Source organism: Mauremys reevesii, linkage group 11 (genome assembly GCF_016161935.1).
Source record: "Mauremys reevesii isolate NIE-2019 linkage group 11, ASM1616193v1, whole genome shotgun sequence".
Taxonomy (NCBI): domain Eukaryota; kingdom Metazoa; phylum Chordata; order Testudines; family Geoemydidae; genus Mauremys; species Mauremys reevesii.
In genome coordinates this window covers 59,593,492-59,618,618 of record NC_052633.1, presented here as the reverse complement: position 1 = coordinate 59,618,618, position 25,127 = coordinate 59,593,492, and the positions used below count along the sequence as shown (strand labels likewise).

Below are 25,127 nucleotides of genomic sequence, written 5' to 3'. Positions count from 1 at the left end.
GAGTACAAGAAACATGATTTGGCCCATGTTTTAAAAGTAATCTAATTTGTTTCATTTTTATTTGTGAATTTATCCTATCTGGCCTATTTTTATACTGTACGGTATATTTTTATATATTATAGGGAAAACTTGTGTTAAAATTAGACCAGTTATTTTTTTAAAGCCAAGTGACTGAAGTGGACAGTAGCCTGCTTGGGGTTGAAACTTTAGAAGAGATTGTACTGAAACAACAATATCTCACATAATGTTGAAAACCCTTTCTTCACTTTTTTGTAAACTCAGTACTTTAGTTTCAAATAAGTGAAGTGTAAAGAGTATTATTGTAACTCTAGTTGATTTACTTGAATTCATTTGTAGTGTTTCTTTACATTTATTTTTTAGGGATGTCCTTTAACTCCATTGCCTCCAGTTAGCATAGCTATTCGACTAACGTATGTTCTTCAAGACTGGCAACAATATTTCTGGCCCCAACAACCACCAGGTAGGAGATTCATGTGCGTAGTGTCTTCAGGGAAATTTTAAATTAATTTATAGAAAACAATTAATGTAAAGAAAATGTGTGTGAGTTCTCAGGATTCTCCTGGTATGTCTACACTGCAGTTAAAAACCTGCAGCTGGCTCATGTCAATTGACTTGGGCTCAGGCTAAGGGGCTGTTTAATTGTGGTGTAGACCTCCCATTGTGTCTTGGAGCCTGTGCTCTAGCCCATGCCTGAATGTCTGCACCACAATTAAACAGCCCCTTAGCCTGAGTCAGCTGACGCAGGCCAGCCACGGGTTTTTAATTGCAGTGTAGACCCTCCCAGCCCAAACCTGGCCTAGCAGGTAACAATCAGTAAACTCCAGCCCTCAAGTTCCTCACAGATCTCTCTGCACGACCCCTATTACTGTACATTCACAGAAGATATTAAGTGTGCTGCATCTTGTTATCTTGACTGGAGTTAACAATCATTTAAATTCAATCAAAGCACTGGATTGGTTTAGATAAAAAGTAAAACTAGTTTAATTAAAAAGTGTAGGTTTTAAGTGAGTTCAAGTATAAAGGATAAAAATAGAAGGGGTTACACAAAAGTAAAAATATGCTAATGGCTAAGACCTAACTTAACAAGCTGCAGTCTTTGGTGAAGAAACAAATCTTAAACAATGTTTCAACAATAGCTGATTAGCTCTTAGTCAGAATCCCCATAGAGTCCAAGGTGCTGGTTTTCCTTGTTTCCTTATGTGAAGGATCACTTGGGGGTTCTCTTCCCCTCTCTTTATAGTCCAGGCTACCTTTGAAAAGTACATCTCTCCAAGTTCATTGACCGGTGTAGGCTATGTGGCCGTTCCTCCCTGTCCGTCTCTAAGGGAGGCCATGCCTCCTTACTGTTGTGTACCTGTAAAGTTGAGCTCAAAGGGGGGAATTAGCTACACCTAGTGCTCTGGTCCTCTGGCCCGGCAGAACAGTAAGGCAGTCTGAGTCTCAGGGCAGGGCAGCAGACAGTTAGGTTCTGGCCTGCAATCAGGGCAGAGCAGTTTAGAAGCCTTAGGTAAGAGTGGGCACCAGTACAGTCTAGAGGCTCAGGTTAGGATGCCTGAGGAGTGAAGGTTTCTGGCCTAAGGAGCGGGAGTACTGCCACCCCAGGAGCCTGCCCAAATCCACTGCATCACAACCCAGTGCCCTAACAGTAGTGCAGTGGTCCGCCACTGGGTCAGCGGGGGTCTGGCCGCAACATGCTGACCTTGTATCAGGCTAGCTGCCAATCAGACTGTTGCCTGGTTTCCCAGAGCTGCTTCCTACTCCCCTCCTGGGGTGTACCTGCATCTTTTGTCTCAGGGAGCTTGATTGGCCAGCAATCCTGGGAGCTCAGATGGCAGCCCCGGCAGCTCCTCTGCAGGCTCCAGAAGCAATTGAGCTGCGGGACCCACCTTTTGTACTTCCCCTGTCTATCCTGTCCTGCTGCTTCCGGCGGGGCAGATGTGGTTCTCCTGGTTCAGCCCACCAGGGGGCATGTGGTGGTCCCTCCTTGTCACTCTCTGAGGGAGGCCATGCCTCCTCGCTACACCAGCTTCAAGAGGCGGTAAGGCTTCCTGGGCGTCCAGTCTCCACCCACCATTGAGATTAAGTGATCACTTTTTCCCCACTTGCTCTTCTGATGGGTTTGTTTGCCAGGCGTGAAAATGTGCTTGTCACTGACTTTGGTTAAACCTTGCTCAATTTACTCGGGAGACACATTCAAGCAGGTGGAACTGCATTCCTTACTCTGGAAAAAATCTTTATCAACTATCAACTCACCCTGACATGCCTAGTTTAAATACATTTTAGTCATAATTCCAGCACAACTGTATAATCCTTTATAGTTTGACCGTACATACATCATGCAAGAATATTAATGGTCAGTGAGTTTAGTTTTCCAAGGACATTTTACATGACACCTTTTAGATACAGATTATAACAATAGTGAGTTGGCGTACACTGAGCTGGTCAGGCCAGCTAAAACTCACTGCTAGATACTTGGGAAACCCCTTGCCTTCTGGCATAGGGATGCTCTTAGGGTCACAATTGCCTATTTGACTGTGGTCAAACATTGTCAGATATTAAAGTAAGAATGCCAAGATGTTGGTGATGGCCTACCTTTTTGTTTAAATCATGGTTCCATTCTTCTATTTTTTTTTAACTTAATTTCATTGTTCCATATTTTTGAGTTAAAATACCTCAGTTAAGTTGTTTTTTATAATTAGGCATAAATATCTATCTAAGACTAAGCCTGTTGGAGACCATGAAGTCTTACTCTTTCTTTGTATCTTTTGTTACTGTTATTACTATTGCTTTAAAATATTTGACCATTCTTGATCATATTTGACCAGTCAGTTGACCAGTTATTTTTGGACTGGTCAAATGCCCAACACTACTTCCTGGTTACTTCAGGAGATCTTTTTTAGTTCAGTAGGGATCATATATTTGACATGTTTTGCATTTGTAGTGTGTGTAGAAGGGAATGGTATGAGTGACCTAAGATGTCTAAGAAATGCATAATTAAATACAAAATATTTAGTGGTAATGTTTATCTTTTAGTTTGGTTTACATCTGTATTTAAATAGAGAAATCATGTAAGCACATTGTTATTCTAATGAAGAAGAAATAACTTAAAAATATAAATAATAAAAGTAACTTTTCCTCTTCAATTGCCTTAAAATAACTTTTAGCATGTGGAGTATATTGTTTGCCGAGACAGTGTGTCAGTTGTTAGTAATGTATATTTTATATTATCTAAATTTTAACAACTCGTTCCAACAGAAAGATCATGTGCCATGTAAGTTTTGTTTAGTAGTGTGCTATTTATTACTCTAGCAAACTATCACCATATTTATATTTTGGAAAATGTGTTGATCGTCTTCAGATATAGATGCACTAATTGGCGGAGAAGTTGGAGGCCTGGAATTTGGGAAATTACCATTTGGTGCCTGTGAAGATCCTATTAGGTGAGATTAAGAGTGCAGAAAATGATGCTTATTATAAAATAGTGTAAGTGCTTCTGAGGAAAAAAAATCAGAACTATAAATCTAATTTTATATAGACTTTTGTTTTCCAGTGATATATCTGTGTGCCGCCATGTAGTGCTATCAGAAGGCCTTAGAGTTTTAAGTATTGCTTAGGAGTTAAGAGCAGTGTGTGTTGAGACTGTTTGTTTTATGAAGTTTATATACAGAATAGTGCAAAAATTAGAATAGTGCATATATTTTCATTTCCAAGTTTCGTGACAGATATTTTTTGACACATGGATACTTGATGTACTTGATGCAACATAATAGATTATAAACTTTTTCAACTTTGTATTTATCACTCAAATCATAATGCTAAAATGTACCAAAGCTACAGATGCTGTGCCCATATGCAAAGTGTCAGATTTAGAACTCTTAATGTTTTAAAAAAAATAAGTTGAGCAAACCATCTTCAAAACTGACTTTGTTATCTAAAGAACAAAAGCATTTGTAGAAGATGAGTTTCCTTGATCCATAAACAAGTGATATAAATGGCTGGGTATATATGGTTTATATTAAATGCCTGTAGGATTTTTTTTTTTAGATCCAAGTTTTTGTGTTTTTAAATTCACCCAGTCTAAACAGAATTTGTCTTTTAGCATGTTTAATGTTCTAGGTATGCCAAAGCAATTTGCAAATCATAATACCAACGAGTGTAGTAACTATGCAGACTATTAGGGTAGCCATTGTGTGTTCTGTAAGAACCAGGATTAATTCTAACAGTGCAGCCAAACCTGTATCTATAGTGGCCCTGGATCATGAGTGCCACAACTTGCCAGGAACTAGTTGAAATTATGCTTGTTTTCCAGTGCCTAGAGTTTGGATCACGAGCCTGTTGACTGGGAGTTCTGAGGTGCTAATTTGAGTTCTCCTGGGGGATCTCCATGTCTCTTCCTTAACTGCGGCCCTTCTTAGGGCATGTTGTAGGTTTCTGTTGAAGAGGAAACGTCCATCCACTGTTCTCCTAATTTCTTCCACCAACATATGCACCCATTCTCAACCTATTCCCTATTGCCCCTCCCTGTGAAGTTGGACACTTAACATACATACATAAAATTAAAAAACAAAACAAAATGGAAAAACTCCCTTCGCTTCTCCCTTCCCTGTAGGGAGAGGAATTGGGGAAAGAACCATATATGATGGATGTTAGTCACATTGTTTAGTGCACTACTAGAAGGCAGTCAGATACTGGATGATGGGCACAGTAGACAAATCAATAGAATAGAAATAAAAAAAAAGTATAGTCGGTGGAAACATATCAACTTGTCTGAGTTAAAAATATTTTTTTGCTCCTTTGAGAAATCAACTAATTTTCAATTTTAAATCATCATCCCTCATGTTAAAACATAAAAAATAAAAAATTAAGTCAAAAAAAGACTAAATCAAATTTAACAAAAATGCAGTAATAAAATTCTGACATCAGAATACTGTGTGTGTGTAAAAACACATAATAGTAATCTCATGGATCTTATTCAGTGGTTTATTGTGCTAGGCCACAAAGGGGGAGATTTTGGAAGGCATAAATGGCAGTTAGCTTCCTAACTTCCATTGAATTTCAATGGGAGCTAGGGGAGATTAACTGTCATTTATGACTTCTTTGAAAATCTCTTCCTGAGCTTTTAGAAATCAGTCTAGCATAATTTATACCAAGTTTTTGCTGTTTCAGTGAGCTCCATTTAGCAGCTACATGGCCTCATCTAACAGAAGGTATCATTGTGGACAATGATGTTTATTCGTAAGTATGTGTATTTGTAAATATACAAATTAATAAATGTTGAGATTTTTTTTCATCCATTAACAGCTTGTATCTTTCTAGTGTCACCTAGAGTTTAAAGGTCTAACATTTTTAATTTTAATGCTTTGATGAATGTATAACTCAGCTGTTATGATGTCTGTATTTCAGAACCAATTGTTTTCTTAACAGTTTTAACCTGTGAGTGCATTGGGAAAGGGCCATTACATACTGATCTCTGTATAGATAGTACATGTGCTCCTATCTGTGCATTAATTCTCTTTCTAGTTTCCATTTGGTTATCTTTTATTAATTTATTTAAGTGGGGTGCTGGTCTAGCCTTAAGATGAAGGAAGATGCCTCATAGTGAACCTGGGAAGCAAAAGGTGTTCCTTAAACCTACAGCTATCTTTGCTGAAGAATGGGATGTCACCTCTGCTTTCTAGTCCATCTAGCAAGCATGGTCAGCAATGTGCACTGACCTGTCTTAGAAAAGAATACTAACTCTTTAAGTAATTGTATTAACACATTTGTGGTGTTTGGTTCTAAGTTTTGGAAACTTGAAGAGGAAAATATACATGGACAATTAAATCTTCTTTAAAGACAAATGTTAAACACCAAAATATATTCTGTTTAGCTTTAAACAGTACTTATTTTTTTGTATTTCTCTTCCCTGACTTTTTTAGACACATGCATGAAAACAGGATTCTTGTTTTTCAGACTTCCATCTGTTATTAATTTTTCTCACTTAACTCATGTTGTTCTGTTTGATGTCTTTTTCTTCCCAGTAGCAATAATTATGATGTGAAAATGCAACCTATATTATGACTTCCATAACCTAGCTTGGCTGACTTCTTTGTTTATATACTTTAGATCTTACCTTGCAATTCCTAAGAACATTTGATTACTTGTGGTGCAAGTAATTGCCCCCTAATACTGGTGTTGACAAAATGAAGCACTTTTTTTTTTTTTTTTAGTGACTTGGATCCCATTCAAGCCCCACAGTGGTCTGTGAGAGTCAGAAAAGCAGATAATCCGCAGTGTTTATTAGGTAAGACATCTTTAACTTTTTTCCATTCTAGACATCAAGAAGATGAAGTTTAGGGCTGAATAGATTACCAGTCTCCTAATCCCCTGTGATTTTGCATTTTCTTTATAATTTTCCTTAATTCTGAGCACAACCTCTCCTGATTTCTCTTAGGGTCTGAATGGACTTCAAGCCCTTAATTCTTAGAAAATCAAAATTTCTGACGTGCAGTTTTATTAGATCTGTGCTCCACAGACTTGTCTAGTTTCTGTCTAATGTTCATGTGCTGATTTTGTTCTGTAAAGTAATATATTGTGTGTAACCTTTATCATTTTCCCTGTTGAGCCAACAGCCCCAGAGTTTATTGAACTTGCATGCTACAAAGCGTGAGGAGGTGGATTAACTGGGTATTGGATTTCTTCTTGAAAGGGTTGTTGTTAGCTTTCTAGTTGGCCTTGATTAACTCTTGTTTAAGCTTTAATTTGTAGTTTTGATCCACAAATGTGTAAAACATGGCCTAGAGATGATAGTAGGTACATTTCTCAAATTAAAAGTCAAAATAATTACCACTTCTTTCCCTCTCCTCCAAGGACTCCTGCTATGGTAGAAAAGGACTTATGCTGTGGTTAATGTATTGTTACAGGATCTTCACTGACTAAATATTCAGAAAATTATTTTCTTTGTAGGTGACTTTCTTACTGAATTCTTCAAACTTTGTCGTCGGAAGGAATCGACTGATGAGATTCTTGGAAGATCTACATTTGAAGAAGATGGAAAAGGTAGAAATCTTTGTTCTTAATTTTTCAATGTCATAATTTGTAAGTATTGCTTTTTTTAATTGGATCATTTTCCCATCTCTACTATCTTGTGTGTTCATGACATCAGCTAGATAAATTATTTTACAGAACCTTTAGATTCTCTTGGCAGGGAGTATTACAGGCAAATGCTAACACTTTTTCCCACACCCCCGACTTTGCTTGTCTCTTAGAATATGTCTACTCTGTAGCGTAAGCCTAGGTTTAGTAGAACATGAGTTAACAGACACTGGGTTTGTTAAGCTAGAGTGGGGTGGCCAAACTTTTTGGCCACATCTGCGTAGGGAAATTGTATGGCGGGCCATGAATGCTCACAAAATGGGGGTTGGGGTGCCGGAGGGGGTGAGGGTTCTGGCTGGGGGTGCGGGCTCTGGGGTGGGGCCAGAAATAAGGAGTTCAGGGTGGGGGGCTCCGGGCTGGGGCCAGGGGTTGGAGGGTGTGGGGGGGGTGGGGGCTCCGGGCTGGGGTGCAGGCTCTGGTGGGGCGTGAGGAGTTTGGGGTGCAGGAGGATGCTCCAGGCTGGGAGGAGGGGGTGAAGGATGCAGGCTCCGGGTGGCGCTTACCTCAAGCAGCTCCCGGTAGCAGCGTCATGTCCCCCCCTCTGGCTCCTATGCGGAGGCATGGCTGTGCCAGGCTCTGGGCACTGGCCTGTCTGCAGGTGCCACCGTGCAGCTCCTATTGGCCACAGTTCCCAGCCAATGGGAGCTGTGGAGGTGGCAGTTGGGGCGGGCAGGGTCAGCGCATAGACCCCCTGACTGCCCCTACGTGTAGACATGCCACTGCTTCCGGGAGCCATGGCATGTATGCGTGGAGCAGCCCCCGACCCCGCTCCCCAGCTGGAGCATGGGAATGGAGCATGGGAGCATAGGGGTTGGGGCAGTCAGAGGGAGGGGAACAGGGGGGTTGAATGGGGGCAAGGGTCCCAGGGGAGCAGTCAGGAAGGAGGAGGGATTAGATGGGGTGGTGGGAGGCAGTCAGGGGTGGGGGTTCCAGGGGCGGACAGGGAGAAGGGGCAGGGGATGGGGCAGGGGTCCCGGGGGGGCCATCAGGAATGAGGAGGGGTTGGATGGGGCGGCGAGGGGGCAGTCGGGGACAGGGAAGGGTGATGGATGGGGCAGGGGTCCTGTGGGGGGGGCATCAAGGAACGTGGGGATTGGATGGGGCAGGGGTCCTTGGGGGGCAGGCCACAACCCCCTTGTGGGGTGAGGAGGGAACCGGTTGTTAAGATTTTGGCAGCTCATCACTGAATTGTGGGATTCTTCTAGTGGACTTGTAGAGCACAAGTTCAATGGGGCTGTGACTATGATGCAAAGCAATGGGGCTTGAACTGTGTATTGTGGCTTGACTCAGGCTTGGACCAAGCCCTGGGTTAGCATGATGTGTGTGCAGATGGAAGGAGAGTTAGGCTTGAGCCTGAGTTGGAACCCTGGGCTTACATAGCAGTGTAGACATATACTTACAGGATATGGGAACCAAAGTCCTTTCTTGTATTTTGTTTTTCATCAAGGAAGTGGTTTTTCTTTAGTCCCTCTTTACCTTTCCTTTGTCCATCAATCAAATGTACCACTTGATCTTGGATAATCAGTGGGTTTTCATCTACATCAGTGGTCCCCAACCTTTTCGTCTGGTGGGCGCGGTGGCATTTCGGCAGCGACACCTCTCGATGACGTTGCTTGTCACCGCTGGCCAGGACGCGGGCGCATTTAGATGGCCCCGCGGGCACCATGGCACCCACGAGCACCGCGTTGGGGACCGCAGACCTACATCATCTTCCTGGGCTCTTTTTTAAATCTATTTTTCACTTCCTTTGTTCTCATCCAACTAACTCACTTCTATTTTAATATCTTAGAGTAGGACAGTCTGTCTAATTTCTCTGTTGACTTGGGCACTGTAATCATTGTTCTGAATTAGGCAATAGGTGATAACCATTAGGCCTGGATTGACTGTGCTGCTATCTTCAATCTCTAAAAGAGGGAAGGGATCTGGTGGCTGCTTTGTAATCTGACTCTGCCATGCAGCTGTGTGGCTAAAAACAGTTAATTTCAAATGTGGGACATAGATTCAGAATTATAGAGCATAGGTTAACAGGTTGGTTAGAATTGTAAATCCTAAATAAATTGAGATGATGGAATAGAGCTCTGAACTTATTTTATAACACTTTCTTATTTTATAGAGGTTGCTGATATAACCCATGCTTTGTCAAAGATCACAGAGCCAGCACCAGTCCCAATCCATAAATTGTCTGTCACAAATATGGTTCACAGTGCAAAGAAAAAAATTCGCAAACACAGAGGTGTAGATGACTCACCATTAAATAATGAAGTCCTCAATACTATTATGTTGGTAAGCAAACTGTCCATGCATCATATTGTGTGCATGTGTACGTTCTATGTAGGTCTTTTGTTTCATGTTTGTGGCTTATAAAATCTTTAAAATGTATGAGTTTACTGTGAGAATGATTACCGTATTTTCCGGCGTATAAGACGACCCCCTAATTTTACAGTTAAAACATAGCTTTGGCCTATACTCGCCGTATAAGACGACCCCCCCTTCCGAGGGGGGGAGCCCAGAGCCTTTTAAATCCCAGCCGCGGCGGGGAGTCAGAGGGCTCTGGGCTGCCCGCTGCGGCGGGGAGCCCAGAGCCTTTTAAATCCCAGCCGCGGCGGGGAGTCAGAGGGCTCTGGGCTGCCCGCTGTGGCGGGAAGCACAGAGCCTTTTAAATCCCAGCCGCCTGCTGTTTATACCCGGCATATAAGACGACCCCCGATTTTTGGGGGTTGTTTTTTAGTATAGAAAGTCGTCTTATACGCCGGAAAATACGGTAGATATGACATAATGGCATTAGGTTGGAAGAGTCTGTCCTATCCATAACTAGAGTAATCAAACAGTGATCCCACTATCAAGTAGAGTTGCTTTTTCTGGAGACTACCTTTTTTTATTGACCGACAGCTATACCTATTTGTCTGAGATTTGACAAGCCATAATAACTCTAGTGGAATATTCTCATCCATTTTAAGAAAATATCCATTTCAAGTGTATCAAGGCAGAATAAATAACCTTCACTGTTTGAATAACAGTGTTCCAACTCAAGAAGTTGATCACAGCATATTAGCATAACTATACCAAGAAAAAATAGGTGTGCAGCGAAAAAGTGGGGAAAGTGTTAAAAACTGACATGGTCTGTTTCCCCCCCTCCCAAAGTTTTTATTCCCTGATGCTGCTGACAAACTAACAGATGGATCTGAAGCCAGGCCTAGTACTTCAAGAAACAATCCTCCTCCGGAGAGTGAAGAATATGTAAGTTTAATTGAAATTCATAAGAGAAATATCTCAAATCTGAGTGATTTCTTAATATCTGGAAAAAGTTTGTCACAGGATGCTTGCAGAATGTTAGTTTATCTATGTGCAGGGGTAAATTCAGGGAGCTTGACTACAGTATATAGCTATTCTTTTCTGTTGCATATTTCTTTAAAAAAATGTTTCCCAGATGGAATACCTTTTGTCCACATTAGTTTTTTTTTAAATATGTTCTTTAAAATAGACAACTTTAAAACCAGCTACATTCTTGTTTGACCAGCAGGTGTTGCTACTTATCCTTTCTTTTCTCTCAGTCCTACTGCAACTCTGTCTGTCCTGCTAATACTTTTGCAGACTTGAGTTTTGCTCTCATGTTGACACACCCAGATAATGATTGTGTTTTAGTGAAATCAAAAGTTTGAAAAACAGTCATTTCCTGGATTTTTTTTTTTATTTTTATTTTTTTTTCTCATGTAGAATCTTTACAGTCAGTTCAAATCAGCTCCTTCAGATAGTCTGACCTACAAACTGGCTTTATGTCTTTGTATGATCAACTTCTACCACGGAGGGGTAAAAGGAGTGGCACACCTCTGGCAAGAATTTGTAGTGGAAATGCGTCGCAGATGGGAGAAAAATGACCTAATTCCAGAGTAAGAGTTCCATTGGAATTTGACTGAAAATGTCCATAGGTTGTGACAGATAGGATAACTAGTTATGACTTTAAAATATACTTTGCTTTTCAGACTTGCAAAAATGATTTTAGATGTATATTATTGGAATTAGTACTCCCTGCTTCTCACCCATTTTTGATTGGGGAGAGATTCAGGAGAATTTAGAAAGGAATATTTGCGCCAACATTTCTTGGCCCCCACCCCCAATCTCTACATTAAAACCAATGCATCTGGGGAAAGTAAGGGTAAAACCCCCCTTCCTTTTCTCTCATCAGAAAAATGGCAGAATGGGGGGCAGCTGCTCCAGGTTCCTGATTGTTAGCAGAGATGTTCATGCCCATCTCCCCTTTTGGGCACCTAGTTACTTTTTTGCTGAAGCCCCTGCCCTGTGTCTATCTTAGCAGGACTTTGGCCTGCAAACAGAAAGAGAAGTGATCAGTATGCAGCGCCTACACATTAACAAATAACAAAAATAAAATAAATTTTCAAAAGACCTGGCTTAGTTGTTTGTTCGACCTAGTCATCCTCTTTTGTGAAAGGTGGCATCAGTGAGTAAAATGGGACTTTTTAGTTACCCTTCCATTATAATTTTGCCTTTTAAAATATTAAAGTCTGTCTACTTCTTGTAAAAGATGCTGGATTGGTAGCCCTGAAATTGATATCCTTTTAATCCCAGGATGGGTACAGCATGGGCAGAGACAGTCCAAGCATTCCTGGGACAGCCTCCCAATTTTCCTCATCCCTGACCTGAAGGAACAACCTGTAGAGGTGAAAGGAGTAGTTCATTTTCTATGCCCTGTTCAGTCCTTGGCTTGTCTGCTGAAACCATAGCCTAACAGGGTAGCTGCAGTGGTAGTTTTTATGATATGGATGTTTGTCTTTTGGGAACTGTACCCAGAGCACCAACTCTATATACAATATGTATTAGTGGCATAAGTGCAAGTGGTCTGTGGTAAAACTGTAAATTTAACATTTTGCAGGTTAGCTAATGGGTCTCCAGATCTGAGATGCTGTCTACTGCATCAGAAACTTCAGGTAAATATCACAAATTAAGAATAATTTGTTTCTTAATTTTTCTTTCCTCATAGGAATAATCAGGAAGGGGAGGGATAGCTCAGTGGTTTGAGCATTGGCCTGCTAAACCCAGGGTTGTGAGTTCAATCCTTGAGGGGGCCACTTAGGGATCTGGGGCAAAAATTGGTTCTGCTAGTGAAGGCAGGGGGCTGGACTTGATGACCTTTCAAGGTCCCTTCCAGTTCTAGGAGATTGGTATATCTCCAATTATTTATTTTATTTAAAACATTTAGTCAATATGTTCTAGAGTCACTATGTGGATAATGTTAACTCTGATAATCATTACCATGTGATTTTTCCCAAACACAGTTAGTTTTCCAATTTCAGTGCAGCTTGTGGTAATTGTAACCTCTCCTAACAGCTGATAAAATCTCTGCATCAGTGCAAATTCTTACATATTATACTGCTGTCTTTTAGAACTGAGAGCCTGTCTATGCTGTTTTTAATAAGTTTCACTGTGTGGTATAATGGCATTGCTGCCATTATGTAAGAATATTAGTGAACAGTTATTTATGCATTAGAAATTAATTGTTAATGTTTTTATCTTTGTAGATGTTAAACTGTTGCATCGAAAGAAAGAAAGCAAGGGATGAGGGGAAAAAACCATATACATCTGATCGTTCCCCTAGTGGTTCTTCTGGTGATACTGGGAAAGCAGTAGACCGTTCAGGTGGAGATTATCAAAAGGAGACTGAAAAGGAAAGAGGAGAGGTTGGGAAATCTTGGGAATCATGGAGTGACAGTGAAGAAGAATTTTTTGAATGCCTTAGTGACACTGAAGAACTGAAAGGAAATGGACAAGAAAATGGAAAGAAAGGAGGAACAAAAGAAGGAAATAAAGAATCTGCAAACTTAAAACCAGAAGGTCGTCTACATCCGCATGGAAAACTGACTTTGCTGCATCCCGGAGAACCTCTCTATATTCCAGTAACACAGGTTAGAAAGTAGTAGCTTAGCGGTGTTTATATTATGATTTTTAGCAATTTGCTTTTATAACCACTTATAGGTAGGTTTGGTAGCACTTCCCATTTTAAGACCCTGTTTTCTGTTGCTTAACACTTTTGCCAACTTTAACCATTAGAGGTAAAATTTTACATGCCGGATTTCTGCTCCATGCTGAATTTATTGGAAAACTTCAGCCAAGATGGTTCAGCTGTTTCTAAGAATTAAGCTAGGAAAATACATTATTTTGGCCATGTTAAAAAAAATTCTGGCAACGTTTCTCTTTGAACAATCTAGCACCTCCATGCTTTGAAACAGAGACTTGAAATTTGGCAGGGGGTAGACTTTGTGTCAGGAATGTCTTGCTGTCCCAAAGACAATCTGACCAAATTTGGCCAATTTACAAGCCTTTGAAAGAATCACAATTTGCACATGCTCAGTAGAGACATATAGATTTTAGCAGCTAAATTCCCTAAAGACTCTGTCCACACTGGGCATACTCTAGCCTGGGACTGAGCAAGATTTTCCTTGCAATTGCAGCTCTGAGCTGTGGAATGTGTTATGTCCAGGTCCAAGTATCTGAACTGAGAGGAGGGGGCCTGTCTTCCCTTTGGTCTCAATGTTGTTCTGCCCCAGGCAATGTGGAGAAGTAAATGGATTGATTTCAGTGCAGAAGGGACAAGAGGCAGACCTGTGGGGGAAGTAGATTGGGACAAGGAGGTGGAGGAGTTACTGAGTGTGGAGCCTGACGGGTAAGGAGAGGGAAACTGGGACTGTGAAATGGGATAGATATGAGACTGGGACTGGGAGCCAGTAAGTGGGTGGGGAGACTTAGGCTATATCTATACTTGCAAGTTTTTTCACCAAATGTTATACCACTTTATTAAAGCGCTTTAATTAAAACTGCTGTTGTATGTCCACACTAGCAGCTCTTGCAACGACACAGAGAGCAGTGCACTGTGGTAGCTATCCCACTGTGCAACTGGCCACAGAGTGCTTTGGGAAGGGTTTATAGTGCCTCATGAGGCAGGTACAGCATCACATGATGCAGGTTTCTCAATCCCATTTTCCATGCATCTTCTAAATCAGTGGTTTTCAAACTTATTTTCTGGGGACCCAGTAGAAGAAAATTGTTGATTCCCGCAATCCAGCAGGAGCTGGGCATTAGGGGTTTGGGTTGTGGGAGGGGATCAGGGCTGGGGCAGAGGTTGGGGTGCGGGAGGGGGTCAGGGCTCTGGGCTGGAGGTGCAGGCTCTGGGGTGGGACCAGGGATGAGGGGTTTGGGGTTCAGGAAGGGGTCCCAGGTTGGGGGGGGCAAGGGATTGGGGTGCAGACTTACCTCCGGTGGCTCCCGGTCAGCGGTGCAGCTGGGGTGCAGAGGCAGGCTTCCTGCTTGTCCTGGCACCATGGATGGCGGGCGCCCCGTAAGTGGCCAGCAGCAGATCCGGCTCCTAGGTGGAGGTGCACGACTTTCACCCGCAGTCACTGGCCCCCTGCCCCAGTTCCCATTGGCCAGGAGTGTGGAGCTGGTGCTTGGGGCGTGGGCAGCACGTGGTGCCCCGTGGTGGTCCTGCGTAGAAACTGGACCCGCTGCTGTCCGCTTCCGGGGCACCAGCGCAATGTCGAAACAGGTAGGCACTAGCCTGCCTTAGCTGGGCACCACCGCTGACGGGACTTCTTACGTCCTGGTCGGCGGTGCTGACCAGAGCAACCCAGTGCCTGACATTCCGTGACCCAGTTCTGTGTTGTGACCTGAAGTTTGAAAAATGCTGTTCTAGATTGCCAGCTGCTTTTCAACTGAAGTGTGTGGGGAACTGTACCCAGAGCACCAACTCACAATATGTACTAATGTCAGAAGCGCAAATGTTCTGTAGTAAAAGTGTAAATTTAACATTCTGCTTTGGAGTTTCTCCTGAGACACAGCAGTGCAGCAGGAACTGAGGGGGTGGTTCACCCACACAGCCTGATATAGCCTGGTATGGGGTACCAGGATACCATTGGCACCTGTGCAGGCCAAATGGACACTTAATTAAAATCTCTGATCAAGTGAGCCTGGGGTGCATGCACATTAAGAGTGGAGCACTCATAGGGGGACACATCTCGAGGAACTACAGTTATTGCACAGGATGAGTAACCATTTATTTCGTGAATCAGCTGGTATACACTGAAAAGTTACATTGGCATAGCTGCATCTCTCAGGAGTATGAAAAATCTACACCTCTGAGAGATGTAGTGAAGCCGATCTAACCCCTGGTGTACACTGTGCTTAGGTCTATGGAAGAACACTTCCAGTGACCTAGCTACTTGCCGTCAGGGAGGTGAATTACCTCAGTGACAGAAGAACCCCTCTCATCACTGTAATAAGTTTCTGCACTGAAGCGTTCCAGTTCTACAGCTGCAGCAGCACTGTAATTGTAGACACAGCCTAAATCCTTTTGTGAATCTAGCCCGTTGTCTTTTTCAACATTACAGGAACCAGCACCCATGACGGAAGATCTGCTGGAAGAACAGTCTGAGGTATTAGCTAAACTGGGAACGTCAGCAGAAGGCGCTCACCTTCGGGCACGCATGCAAAGTGCTTGCTTACTCTCAGATATGGAGTCTTTTAAGGTATATGCTGCTTGTAGAGTTCTCTGGGACTATTTTGAGATGAGCAAGCTCAGATAGTTGGTCAAGATGACTAATTTGAAGGATCTCCTGACAGCTGTTTTCTTCCCTTGCTGTCTGTTTTAAACTTTGCTATTCTTTTCCTAAATTAAAATTTCAGGGTACATATAAAAATTCACAGTTTATAATTCTTCTAAAACTTATAATTAAAATCTGTTAATAAAACCCCCCTAAAAGTAGGTATGTGTACCACACTGCTTAGAGATGCAACACTTCATAATAACTTTTCTAGCACAAGCTGTTTTGAAAACCTAAAGTAGCAATGTAAAATATGACTTAAAGGAAGGTGGGGGCATATTGAATATGGCAAGGTATACTGTGTGGACAACCATGCCTTCTGGTGACAATATAGGCGCAGAAGCGGATTGTGCCATTGTTAAATGAGGCTTTATAACTTATTGGGAGTGTTTGATTTGCAAAATAAAAGTTAATAGGCTGCTCTCATTTAATGATTTGGTACAAAAAATGAAGTTGGTTGGCAAGTAGGCATCGGCACTTTTATTGGCATTAAAACAAGTGTTTGCCACCTGTTTCAGTAACCAATACAAACCTTAGTTTAGAAAGTATTTTAATACAGCCCATGACTTTTTCAGGCACTGAGTGATGACAGCGTAATTTTTATATTCCATCTCCAGTTTTCTTACCAAGTCACAAGAATTTGTTGTAAATCTCCTTTTCTCATGCTAATTGGAATTGCATGTGTTAAACCTCTTTTGCAGCATTGACAAGGCAAAGGCCTAATTTTGAGCTTGCTTGAAATAACTGGTAAACCTGTACTGATTTGTATAAGTAAGAGGATGCATTTTTTCATTGTGTTGTCTTTCCATTGCTGTGTACCATTTAATAATGTGACTGTTCAGTGCTTTTCTCGTGCCCCTTTTCTAGTGCTGACACAGTGAGTTGGTGGTTAGAACTCAGGAATTCCTGGCTCCTAGCCCTCAGTTCAGTCCATGAAACCACATTGCCCAGTTAACCAGATTGTATATAGAGAAATTCTATTAAAAATGTAATAAATATATTTTATCTTATTTTTTTTCTTCCATTCTAGGCAGCTAACCCTGGTTGTTGCCTGGAGGATTTTGTGAGGTGGTACTCTCCTCGAGATTACATTGAAGAGGAAGTGGTTGATGAAGAGGGGAATAGAGTACTTAAGGGTGAACTGAGTGCCCGAATGAAGATTCCTAGCAACATGTGGGTAGAAGCATGGGAAACAGCAAAGCCAGTTCCAGCCCGGAGGCAGAGGCGACTGTTTGATGATACCAGAGAGGCCGAGAAGGTAAAAAGCTCTGTGTTGTGATAGTCTGTTCTGTGATTCCTAGTAAACATGTAATGGTCTATTATGAAAGATTTAACCAGTAACTTGTAATTGCACTATATTTTGTTTGTTCTAATTATTAAACTGTGTTACTTGAATGCCCTAGCATTAGTCAGAATGCTAACTTGAATACAATGGACTGCTTTTTTGCCAGTATAACTGTTCTTAGAATGACTTTCTGAAATTTGAATAAATAATGCAGTTGCCTTTTGAAAACATGTCCAACTGTAACTTGGTAAGTTGTATTGCTTAGAGACTTATTTGCATTTCTAATAAATGAAACAAAGCACTGAATTTAAACTTTCATTATTTGCAGTTTCTTTGCTTACTGTTGTAATGGAGTTAGAATCGCAAATTACAGATGAGAGACTTAAATCCCATCTCCCTGCAGACTATTCTCTGGAGCTTTGTTACAGAGTTTTTATCATGAGGACTAACATCACAGCATACATTTGAGACTAATGATTCTTGTATCTATTTCATTAATGTTGTAGTGGGTGAAGTGCAGCTTAATGTTCCATTTTTGAAATTAAAGCATTGGTGCTTATCAGTCATAGTTAATCTTATTTTTGTTTAAATGAATTTTGTCATTAATATATTAATTTTTTGACATGCCATAGGTGCTTCACTATCTTGCAGTTCAGAAACCAGCTGACCTTGCAAGGCATCTTTTGCCTTGTGTCATCCATGCAGCTGTACTAAAGGTAAAGGAAGAAGGTAAATAACATATAATAAATAATTAAAATGTTTTCAAGAGCAGTGATGATACTATGACTAAAATTGTGTTGTTTTTTAGAAACGCTGGAAGATATCGCTTCAGTTAAGAAGATTATTAAACAGATAATATCTCATTCCAGTAAAGTTCTAAGATTTCCAAACCCAGAGGACAAAAAATTGGAAGTAAGCCCATCATGTTAGCCAGGGATAAAAACTTTGCAGATCTCAGTACTGTCTATAGTGTGTTTAAAATGCTGTTGTTTTTTTTTCCCCTCCTCCTCCTCCTCCTTTCTCTCCCCCACCCCCTTCAAAAAAACCTCACCCTTATACAGGAAATTATTGCTCAGATTATGAGTGCAGAAGCTATCATTGCCAGAGCAAGGTCATTGAAAGCAAAATTTGGGATAGAGAAATGTGATCAGGAGGAGGAAAAAGAAGATCTGGAAAGGTGACTGATACTTTTAGTTTACTCTCTTTGGTGCTTCTCCATATATTTTTTTTAGGTTCCACAGCTTAGACAATTGCTGATGGGGAGTAGTAATGATATAATGCAGATCGCCCAGAAACCACAACACATGAGAGAGACACTTCAAAGAAAGACGTTTATAACTCTTTGTAGGTGGAAACATTTCTAGAAGGTTCCTGTCCTACGCATTGAGGATGCCAAATGCAATGTAATGTAATCTATCCATCTCTTTGAAAATAGTGTGCAGTGTGGACTTATTTTAATACAGTTGACATTTTATGTAAATGTGATAAGAGTATTTAGTGTCCCTCTTACCTGTCTTGTGCACTTTCACATGCACAAGTTGAACTCCCTATGTTGTTTGAGACCTACTGATGAGAAATGTTATATAAGAACCAGGTATTTTATTTATTTATTACTGTCCTGTGCACGATGTAGAATGAAATATCCAAAAGAACCATTTCTCCCATTATTTTCCATACTAATATGAAGTGCTGTATTGAGGCACTATAAGAAAACTAGTGAATAGGAACCAGTTATCCCATGATTTTTTTTTTCTGTTCACCACCACACAGAAAAAGTGTGACTGTTTATTCCTTAGTCTGGCTAAACATGTGAATGTTAAAAAGTTGAATATTAGAATAGGCTAAATTCTTAGGGCTAAGGTGGTTGCTGTGCAAGGATGAGAGGGGTTTCTTCACTCTTGGTGTTGGGACTCTTTGGAGGAGCCATTCTTGACTAGGACCAGCCCTCCCTGCTAGAAATTCTCCTAATGTCCGTCCTGTGTTCTTAATGTGCTCGCTTCCCCCAACTGCAGATTCTTGATTCCTCCCTGAATTGGGAGCCAGCAGGGGGAAGATTGGACACATTTGCCAGGGGGTGGTTAAGAGCCAATAAACTCTAATATGAGGCAGTTAGAAGCTGAGTCAGCAGCACAGGAGGTGAGTAAGCATAGGAGGGGTTGCCTTTTCCAGCCCTGCGGAGGGGATTAGGAATGGAGATAAGAGTTGCAGTCCCTGCTGGGATGGAGTGAAAGAAGTAGAGGGACAGATGTGTATACCAGAGATGAGGGATCCAAGAGTTAAGACTTGGAAAAAATCCTGGTAATGTAATGTCATGTGTAATACTGGAAAAATAGTAAGTTTCTAAACTGGAGGTTCAGATTTAATTTTGAATGCATGTTTTCCTAATAGTGCTCTTCGTGCTGGAACTGTTTTTATACTCAAGCTAGAGTTTTAGTAGCTCTTACAGGGAAGAGTGTTGAAGATGTCGTGAAAATAATTAAGAACTGATACAGTTAAGAGCTTGGATGCTCACCTTTCCTTTCCTTTCCTTATTTTGTACTTCCAGGTTTGTAAATTGTCTTCTGGAGCAGCCAGAAGTATCAGTCATTGGTGCAGGAAGAGGACCTGCTGGTAGTATCATCCACAAGTTATTTCTGAATGCCCAGAGGGTAAGCTGAAATTTTCAATTAATTCGCTGATACCTTTAATTTAGACAGTATGAGGCAACAACTCTCCATTTGATGCTGATTTCTTCTATCTATAAATAGGCATGCATTTTTTTATAAATATGCATACCTGTTTTTTTTCCTTGTGAAAACAATTTTGGCAATAGTAGAACTTTAACTACATGAAGAAAGGAGAACAAAAGCCATGGGATATTATAAGACTGTGGATGCGGCTAGGTAGACAGCCATCTAAGTGATTTTAAAGTGAAGCTCACTTTGAAATATGACTAACAATGCCATTGTGTGATTCTACATTTCTATCTAGCTTTCCAGATCAAATGTGCTCAGTTTATAAATTAAAGATTTTTTACTTCCAGCCCTGCAAACTCTTCTGGGTTCTGAGTTAAAATGGGTTTTTTACTTTATCACTGGTGGTAAAGGTTTTGCAGGCCAAAATCTCCTCTTTGTGACTTTTCTGCAGTTCTGTTGCCTCAGTGGATTGGCACAAGTATTTCTGATTGAGACTTTGCTTAGTAAACAATTATGTTGATGATGCACAAGAATGAAGAGCCCCACTCTCTCTCCTGTAGCTGTGTTGGCTTTGCAGGGCTTAACAGAAAAAAAGCGGTACAAGTGTATTTTAGTCAATAGAAGAAGTGGATATGACTCAGTACATGCAGGGAGATCTGATCGGTAAGCTGCTACGATGTTTTAGTAGTAACTTTCAGAGTAGACTTGCACTTTGAGCCTGCAATAATATGCTCTGCAATATGTGGGCACAAAAAACAACAGTTCAAAAAATCTAGCCCAGTATCTTCGACTATTTGATCTTGCCCTTGTGATTTATAAGAAGATAAAATACTCAGTAGTTTGGCCCATTCCCTGTTCTCCCTCTGCAGTCTCTCTTTTTGTTTGGGGTGTGTGTGTGGGGGAACCATTTAGTTCTAACTCATTCTAGTTGCTCCCCTTTGTTTGCTAACATGGCACTGGTTTTTAAAATAGGATGACCGAAACTTGATCTTATTCAGTGTTCTGAGGACAGTTGTGGCTGTTGCATTGGTACAACTGTACCCTAGCGATAGTGAGTTCTCTTGGCAGAACACTTTCACAAAATTCAAGAGCATATAGAATTTTGCCATATCACTAATGTGGAAATTGTGCATCATTGCAATCAAGGGTGTCGCTTCTTTTTAAACTATAAAACAGCATTACATATTTGTATTGAGACTAATGAACCTGCTTCTGACCCGTGACCAATTATATTTGCAGTGTGCTGAAAGGGGCAGTTGCACGTTGATATCCATAGCCTGTTCCTACTTTATATTTTTTTCATTGTCAGCATTTTTACTGACTCAGACAGGTGGTGAAACTGCAGTGTTTACCACCTGGATAGCCCTATTGGCCTTTTTGTATCAAACTTTTTCCCGTGTGTACTAGTTGTTTTCTTGCTGGGCATAAACTAATTTCATATCAAACAGAAACTAAACTTCCTACTAATCTTCGACACTAAAGTGCCTTCTAAACCTCTTCTCTCAATTTTTTTAAATGCAATGGTACACATTAGAAAATAGTATTCAGATTCAGTAGGAGTAACTCCAGTTAGAAGCAGATTGTATTCACAGGTGCAATCCTGGAATTCTCAAATGTAAACCTGTCTCTTCCTGTTAATCAGTGTTCTTAAGAATAAAGGTTTGTTTTGATTCTTCTTTAGCAGTACTACCAAGCATTCAGCAACTCTTGTGTTGCCAGCCACATACTGATCTTGTAAGCTGTGGCAATTTTAACTTTTTTCCCCAAGTCAGAGTGGTGTAACAGATGTTCTGTTTTTGTTCTCAAATACGTTATTGTAATAATTGAAAGATTTCTTATCCAGTGAACTGGGATTATAGAAATGGGCTCTTACTAACTTAAAGTAGAGATTTATTTTTATCAGTTAAAATGCTGAGATTTGCTAAAAGGATTTTAACTTTGTTGTATCTAATTTTCCCTATGCAACTGAATTCTGCTGCGGATATAACAAATGTAACACTACCCCATCCTGTGGGTTTTTTCCCCCCACTTTCATCAAAGGCTTCTTTCTTCTATTTACAATTTTTTTCTTTGAGAAAGACCCACCGATGTATAATGTTGCAAAATGCAATAAGGCTACAAAGCATACATATATGCTGTAATATTGTATGCTTTGCCCTTTGCCTTGCTGGTAGACTTCTGATTAAGTGCAGCATTTAGTAGTTCCAAAACTTCAGCAGAAGTTTCTAATGTTTGTTAAAGTTTTAATGCTGAAGATATACGTAAATTAAAGGCTTTGACTTCTTTCAGGCAGAAATAATCCAAGCTGTCTTCCAGTTCTATCTCCCTATGGGGGGCATTACTAGTTGAAACATTATTGTTATTGATGGGACAAAAATTTAGCTTGCTATTAAATAGCAAGTTTCATTTCCGAAAATTGTTTCAGCAGCCACTTGTTGGGTAAATAGAACCTGATTGACAGACTTATTATTTACTAAGTTCTGACCCTGGCCTCCTGTGTATAAATTGTGTAACAATGTGTGTTACATCTGTTGTGTTCTCAAAGTATATGTTTGTCACACTAGGTCTCCTGACAGAAACACTCTGGAATTCAGTATATGGTGTCTTTAAATCACTCTTAAAATCTCTGTCTAACCTTCAAGTTATCTGACTTGCGTTTGTTTCTATCTTTCATCATTGGTTCTCTTCTCATCCCTTCTCAAGATGACTGAATCTTCTGATGAGGTAATTAGCTTTTGTCCCTTGTTTCCTGCTCATCTTCCTAGCTTCATGTAAGGGCAGAGAGAATGGCTTTTGAGTAGATATAGTATAACAGCTTCATATGATTTGTTGATATCACATATATTAAGCATAAAAATTCTCTCTCTCCACTTTCAAACTGACTTCTCATCCACAGATTTTTGAAACTTAACAAGATGTGAAAAAACAGTTTGTAAAAACACTAAACATCTCATCTAATGAAGTTTAAATATGAGAAGTTAATTCTTTATGAAGCAGAGGCTTTTCACAGTGCATCCTGTTTTTGTCTGTTCGAAATATTGTGGATATTGCCATTGTACTAAACATAAACATTACTTTGTTCACTGGTTGGGATCAGCAACATAAAATAGCGCTAGGTGTACTGTAGCTCATTTGCCCTGCCATGGTAGACTACAGTAACCCCACTTCTTGGACAGTAAAAATATGATATATTGCAGAGTTTTCTCATTGGGTATGTCTACATAGTAAAAAACCCTGCCCCCCAGCACAGTCCCAGAGCTTGGGCTCCAGCCTGAGACCAGAAGTTTAGATAGCAATGAAAAACTCTGAGCCCAAGTTGGTTAGCATGGCCAGCCGCAGGTTTTTTTTGCTGTGCAGACATGCCTATTGAGTCTGGAAATGCAGAACAGGGCAATGACTTTAGTGCACTCTAGGACGTGGCCTGTGTAGTGGCACTTATACTGTGAGGGGATACTGTCTTTAGACTTTTGTAGCCCCACTCGGACATGTCTGGATAATAAGGGAAGTACCGTGAACTCTAACTGAAAAATGAAGCATTTTTCCTATTCATATTTCTTGTCTCCCATGGTGTCAAAAGTTAAAGTGAAAGATGGACTAACTTTATCAGCTGCATGTATAAGTTTCTTACATCTGTGTGTGTGCAGTGCTTTTCCTTAGTGTTTTACATGTAGCCTTTTGGTGTGTAATTTACCACATTTTGTTTTTCTCTTTCAAAATAATTTCTGATGTTGGTGTTAAGAATAACCTGCCCTTAAGCAAAGCTTCTGATTCTGTTTAAGGTTGCCACAATGACTTCGCTTGATGAAGAACTGAAGAAGTCAGGTTCATCAGATGAACGGAGACTGAACTTAGGAGCGGTTGCAGATTTCCCACTGCCTGCAGGCCGGGAGCTCATTTTACGCATAACTGTACCTCGACCTGCACCTTACTCTAAACCACTGCCTCAGCGAATGTACAGTGTGATCACAAAAGAGGATTTTCGACTTGCTGGTGCTTTTTCAGCTGATACAACATTCTTCTGATGTCGCTAGCTTTTAGTTATCCTGTATGTCTTCACAAGTGGAACACTATTTCTCTATCTCCACGGAAATAAACACTGTGGACAAGGAGAGGGAGAGGTAATACTGTTGTAATTAGTGATCAAGAATAACTTTTCCTTAAGGAGTCAAACCAGCCTCTCAGAGCGATGCCTGCATCAACCTTTATTTCTGATATTTGGGACAGCTATATAAGTTATTAGACATTTCTCCAACTGTCTAAAAATCTCCCCTCTGTCCAAAGATTTGGACATTTTTGCATTAGCTTGTTTCCCAATGGACACTTCACTGGGCTTCGTACAAATACTTCATGTTGAAATTATAGTGCAGTATGTGCTGCTTTTCAGTTCCTAATCTAGTCCTACTAAGGTTGTGTTAGGCAGTCTATTTGAAGTGTAAACATTACATAGTTGTATTTATTATCATATATAATCTTAAATTCTGGCTATTTTTGGTGACTTTTTCACTGAATTCCAATGGCTGATTTTAAAATGCTGTTACATTTTGCTCAAACTATCTAGAGAAAATTCAATCGTGTGCTAAACTCTTAACATGCAGTATTTGCCTGAAAAAAGCCCTGGATTACATGCATCGGGTATCTTTTTCTCTGAACTGCTGAAATGGATATTTTTGGCTATAACAGGGTATTAAGCCTAAAAATCAAATAGCCTTAAATTTATCATTTACAATTTTTGAGCTTTTATGTCCTCTTGCCTTGGAAGGAAGCATGCTTCCAACTGCAGTATAGACATGCATTAGCTCTGCTTCAGCTAGTGTGCTAAAAATAGCAGTGGGGCCATGGTGCCTCAGGCTAGCTGCCAAAATACAATCAGTCCTGTCTCCCTGGGTACATATTTGGCCGGCTAACTCGAGCCATTGTGGCCACGCTGCTTTTTTAAGTGCACTAGCTCAAGCAGAGCTAATGTGTCTGTCTACTCATGCTGGGAAGCATACTCATAGCTACAGTAAAGAAATACCTTAAATGTGAGACAGCTGGGCCAAAACTATATGTAAATCATGATTACTTAAGCAACTTATTGATGCTTATCGCTAGATCTTCATGACACACAGTGTACAGCATGCATCTCTGTTCCTGTTGATTTGGTAATAAAAGTATGCTGTAAACTGATTCTGTCAAATATGCAAACAGTATGATTTTAATGTGTGTGGTGATGTAATAAGGAAAGGATTATTTTAAAGCAACAACTTGTTTTGCTCTGAATCAGCAAAGGATCATAGCTGCGTTGTAAACGCATGTCAAAATGGCTGTGAAACACATTATAGTTTTGTTGCTTGCACTTATTTGTCTTTGGACACTATACAATAAATCTTAAAATATAATTGGCTATTGAAATTGTTCAGTTAA

At 40.5% G+C, this 25,127-nt stretch overlaps 2 protein-coding genes across 4 annotated transcripts in view; one reads left to right on the top strand and one right to left on the bottom strand.

Moving 5' to 3' along the window:
• MAP3K19 (mitogen-activated protein kinase kinase kinase 19) overlaps nucleotides 1-14,805 on the bottom strand; it is a 51,674-nt gene extending 36,869 nt beyond the window's left edge. The window contains exon 1 of the mRNA XM_039493787.1: nucleotides 14,419-14,805. The gene's annotated coding sequence lies outside the window, so the exon portion shown is untranslated. The remainder of the gene's footprint in view (nucleotides 1-14,418) is intronic.
• The window catches only part of RAB3GAP1 (RAB3 GTPase activating protein catalytic subunit 1), a 43,211-nt gene extending 18,109 nt beyond the window's left edge, over nucleotides 1-25,102 (top strand). Inside the window, exons 8-25 of one of the 3 annotated variants that reach the window (XM_039493796.1) lie at nucleotides 382-481; nucleotides 3,380-3,461; nucleotides 5,188-5,256; nucleotides 6,231-6,304; nucleotides 6,967-7,059; nucleotides 9,269-9,438; nucleotides 10,297-10,392; nucleotides 10,870-11,042; nucleotides 12,044-12,098; nucleotides 12,690-13,073; nucleotides 15,552-15,689; nucleotides 16,795-17,022; nucleotides 17,682-17,778; nucleotides 17,858-17,961; nucleotides 18,111-18,226; nucleotides 19,595-19,697; nucleotides 22,428-22,448; nucleotides 23,504-25,102. In XM_039493796.1, coding sequence (XP_039349730.1) covers nucleotides 382-481; nucleotides 3,380-3,461; nucleotides 5,188-5,256; nucleotides 6,231-6,304; nucleotides 6,967-7,059; nucleotides 9,269-9,438; nucleotides 10,297-10,392; nucleotides 10,870-11,042; nucleotides 12,044-12,098; nucleotides 12,690-13,073; nucleotides 15,552-15,689; nucleotides 16,795-17,022; nucleotides 17,682-17,778; nucleotides 17,858-17,961; nucleotides 18,111-18,226; nucleotides 19,595-19,697; nucleotides 22,428-22,448; nucleotides 23,504-23,746 — 2,346 coding nt within the window. In that variant the 3' untranslated portion in view covers nucleotides 23,747-25,102. Of the gene's footprint in view, nucleotides 1-381; nucleotides 482-3,379; nucleotides 3,462-5,187; nucleotides 5,257-6,230; nucleotides 6,305-6,966; nucleotides 7,060-9,268; nucleotides 9,439-10,296; nucleotides 10,393-10,869; nucleotides 11,043-12,043; nucleotides 12,099-12,689; nucleotides 13,074-15,551; nucleotides 15,690-16,794; nucleotides 17,023-17,681; nucleotides 17,779-17,857; nucleotides 17,962-18,110; nucleotides 18,227-19,594; nucleotides 19,698-22,427; nucleotides 22,449-23,503 lie in introns of those variants that run through there. The other 2 variants (XM_039493797.1, XR_005586010.1) reach the window with 2 other exon arrangements.
• The last annotated feature ends 25 nt before the right edge of the window (nucleotides 25,103-25,127 follow it).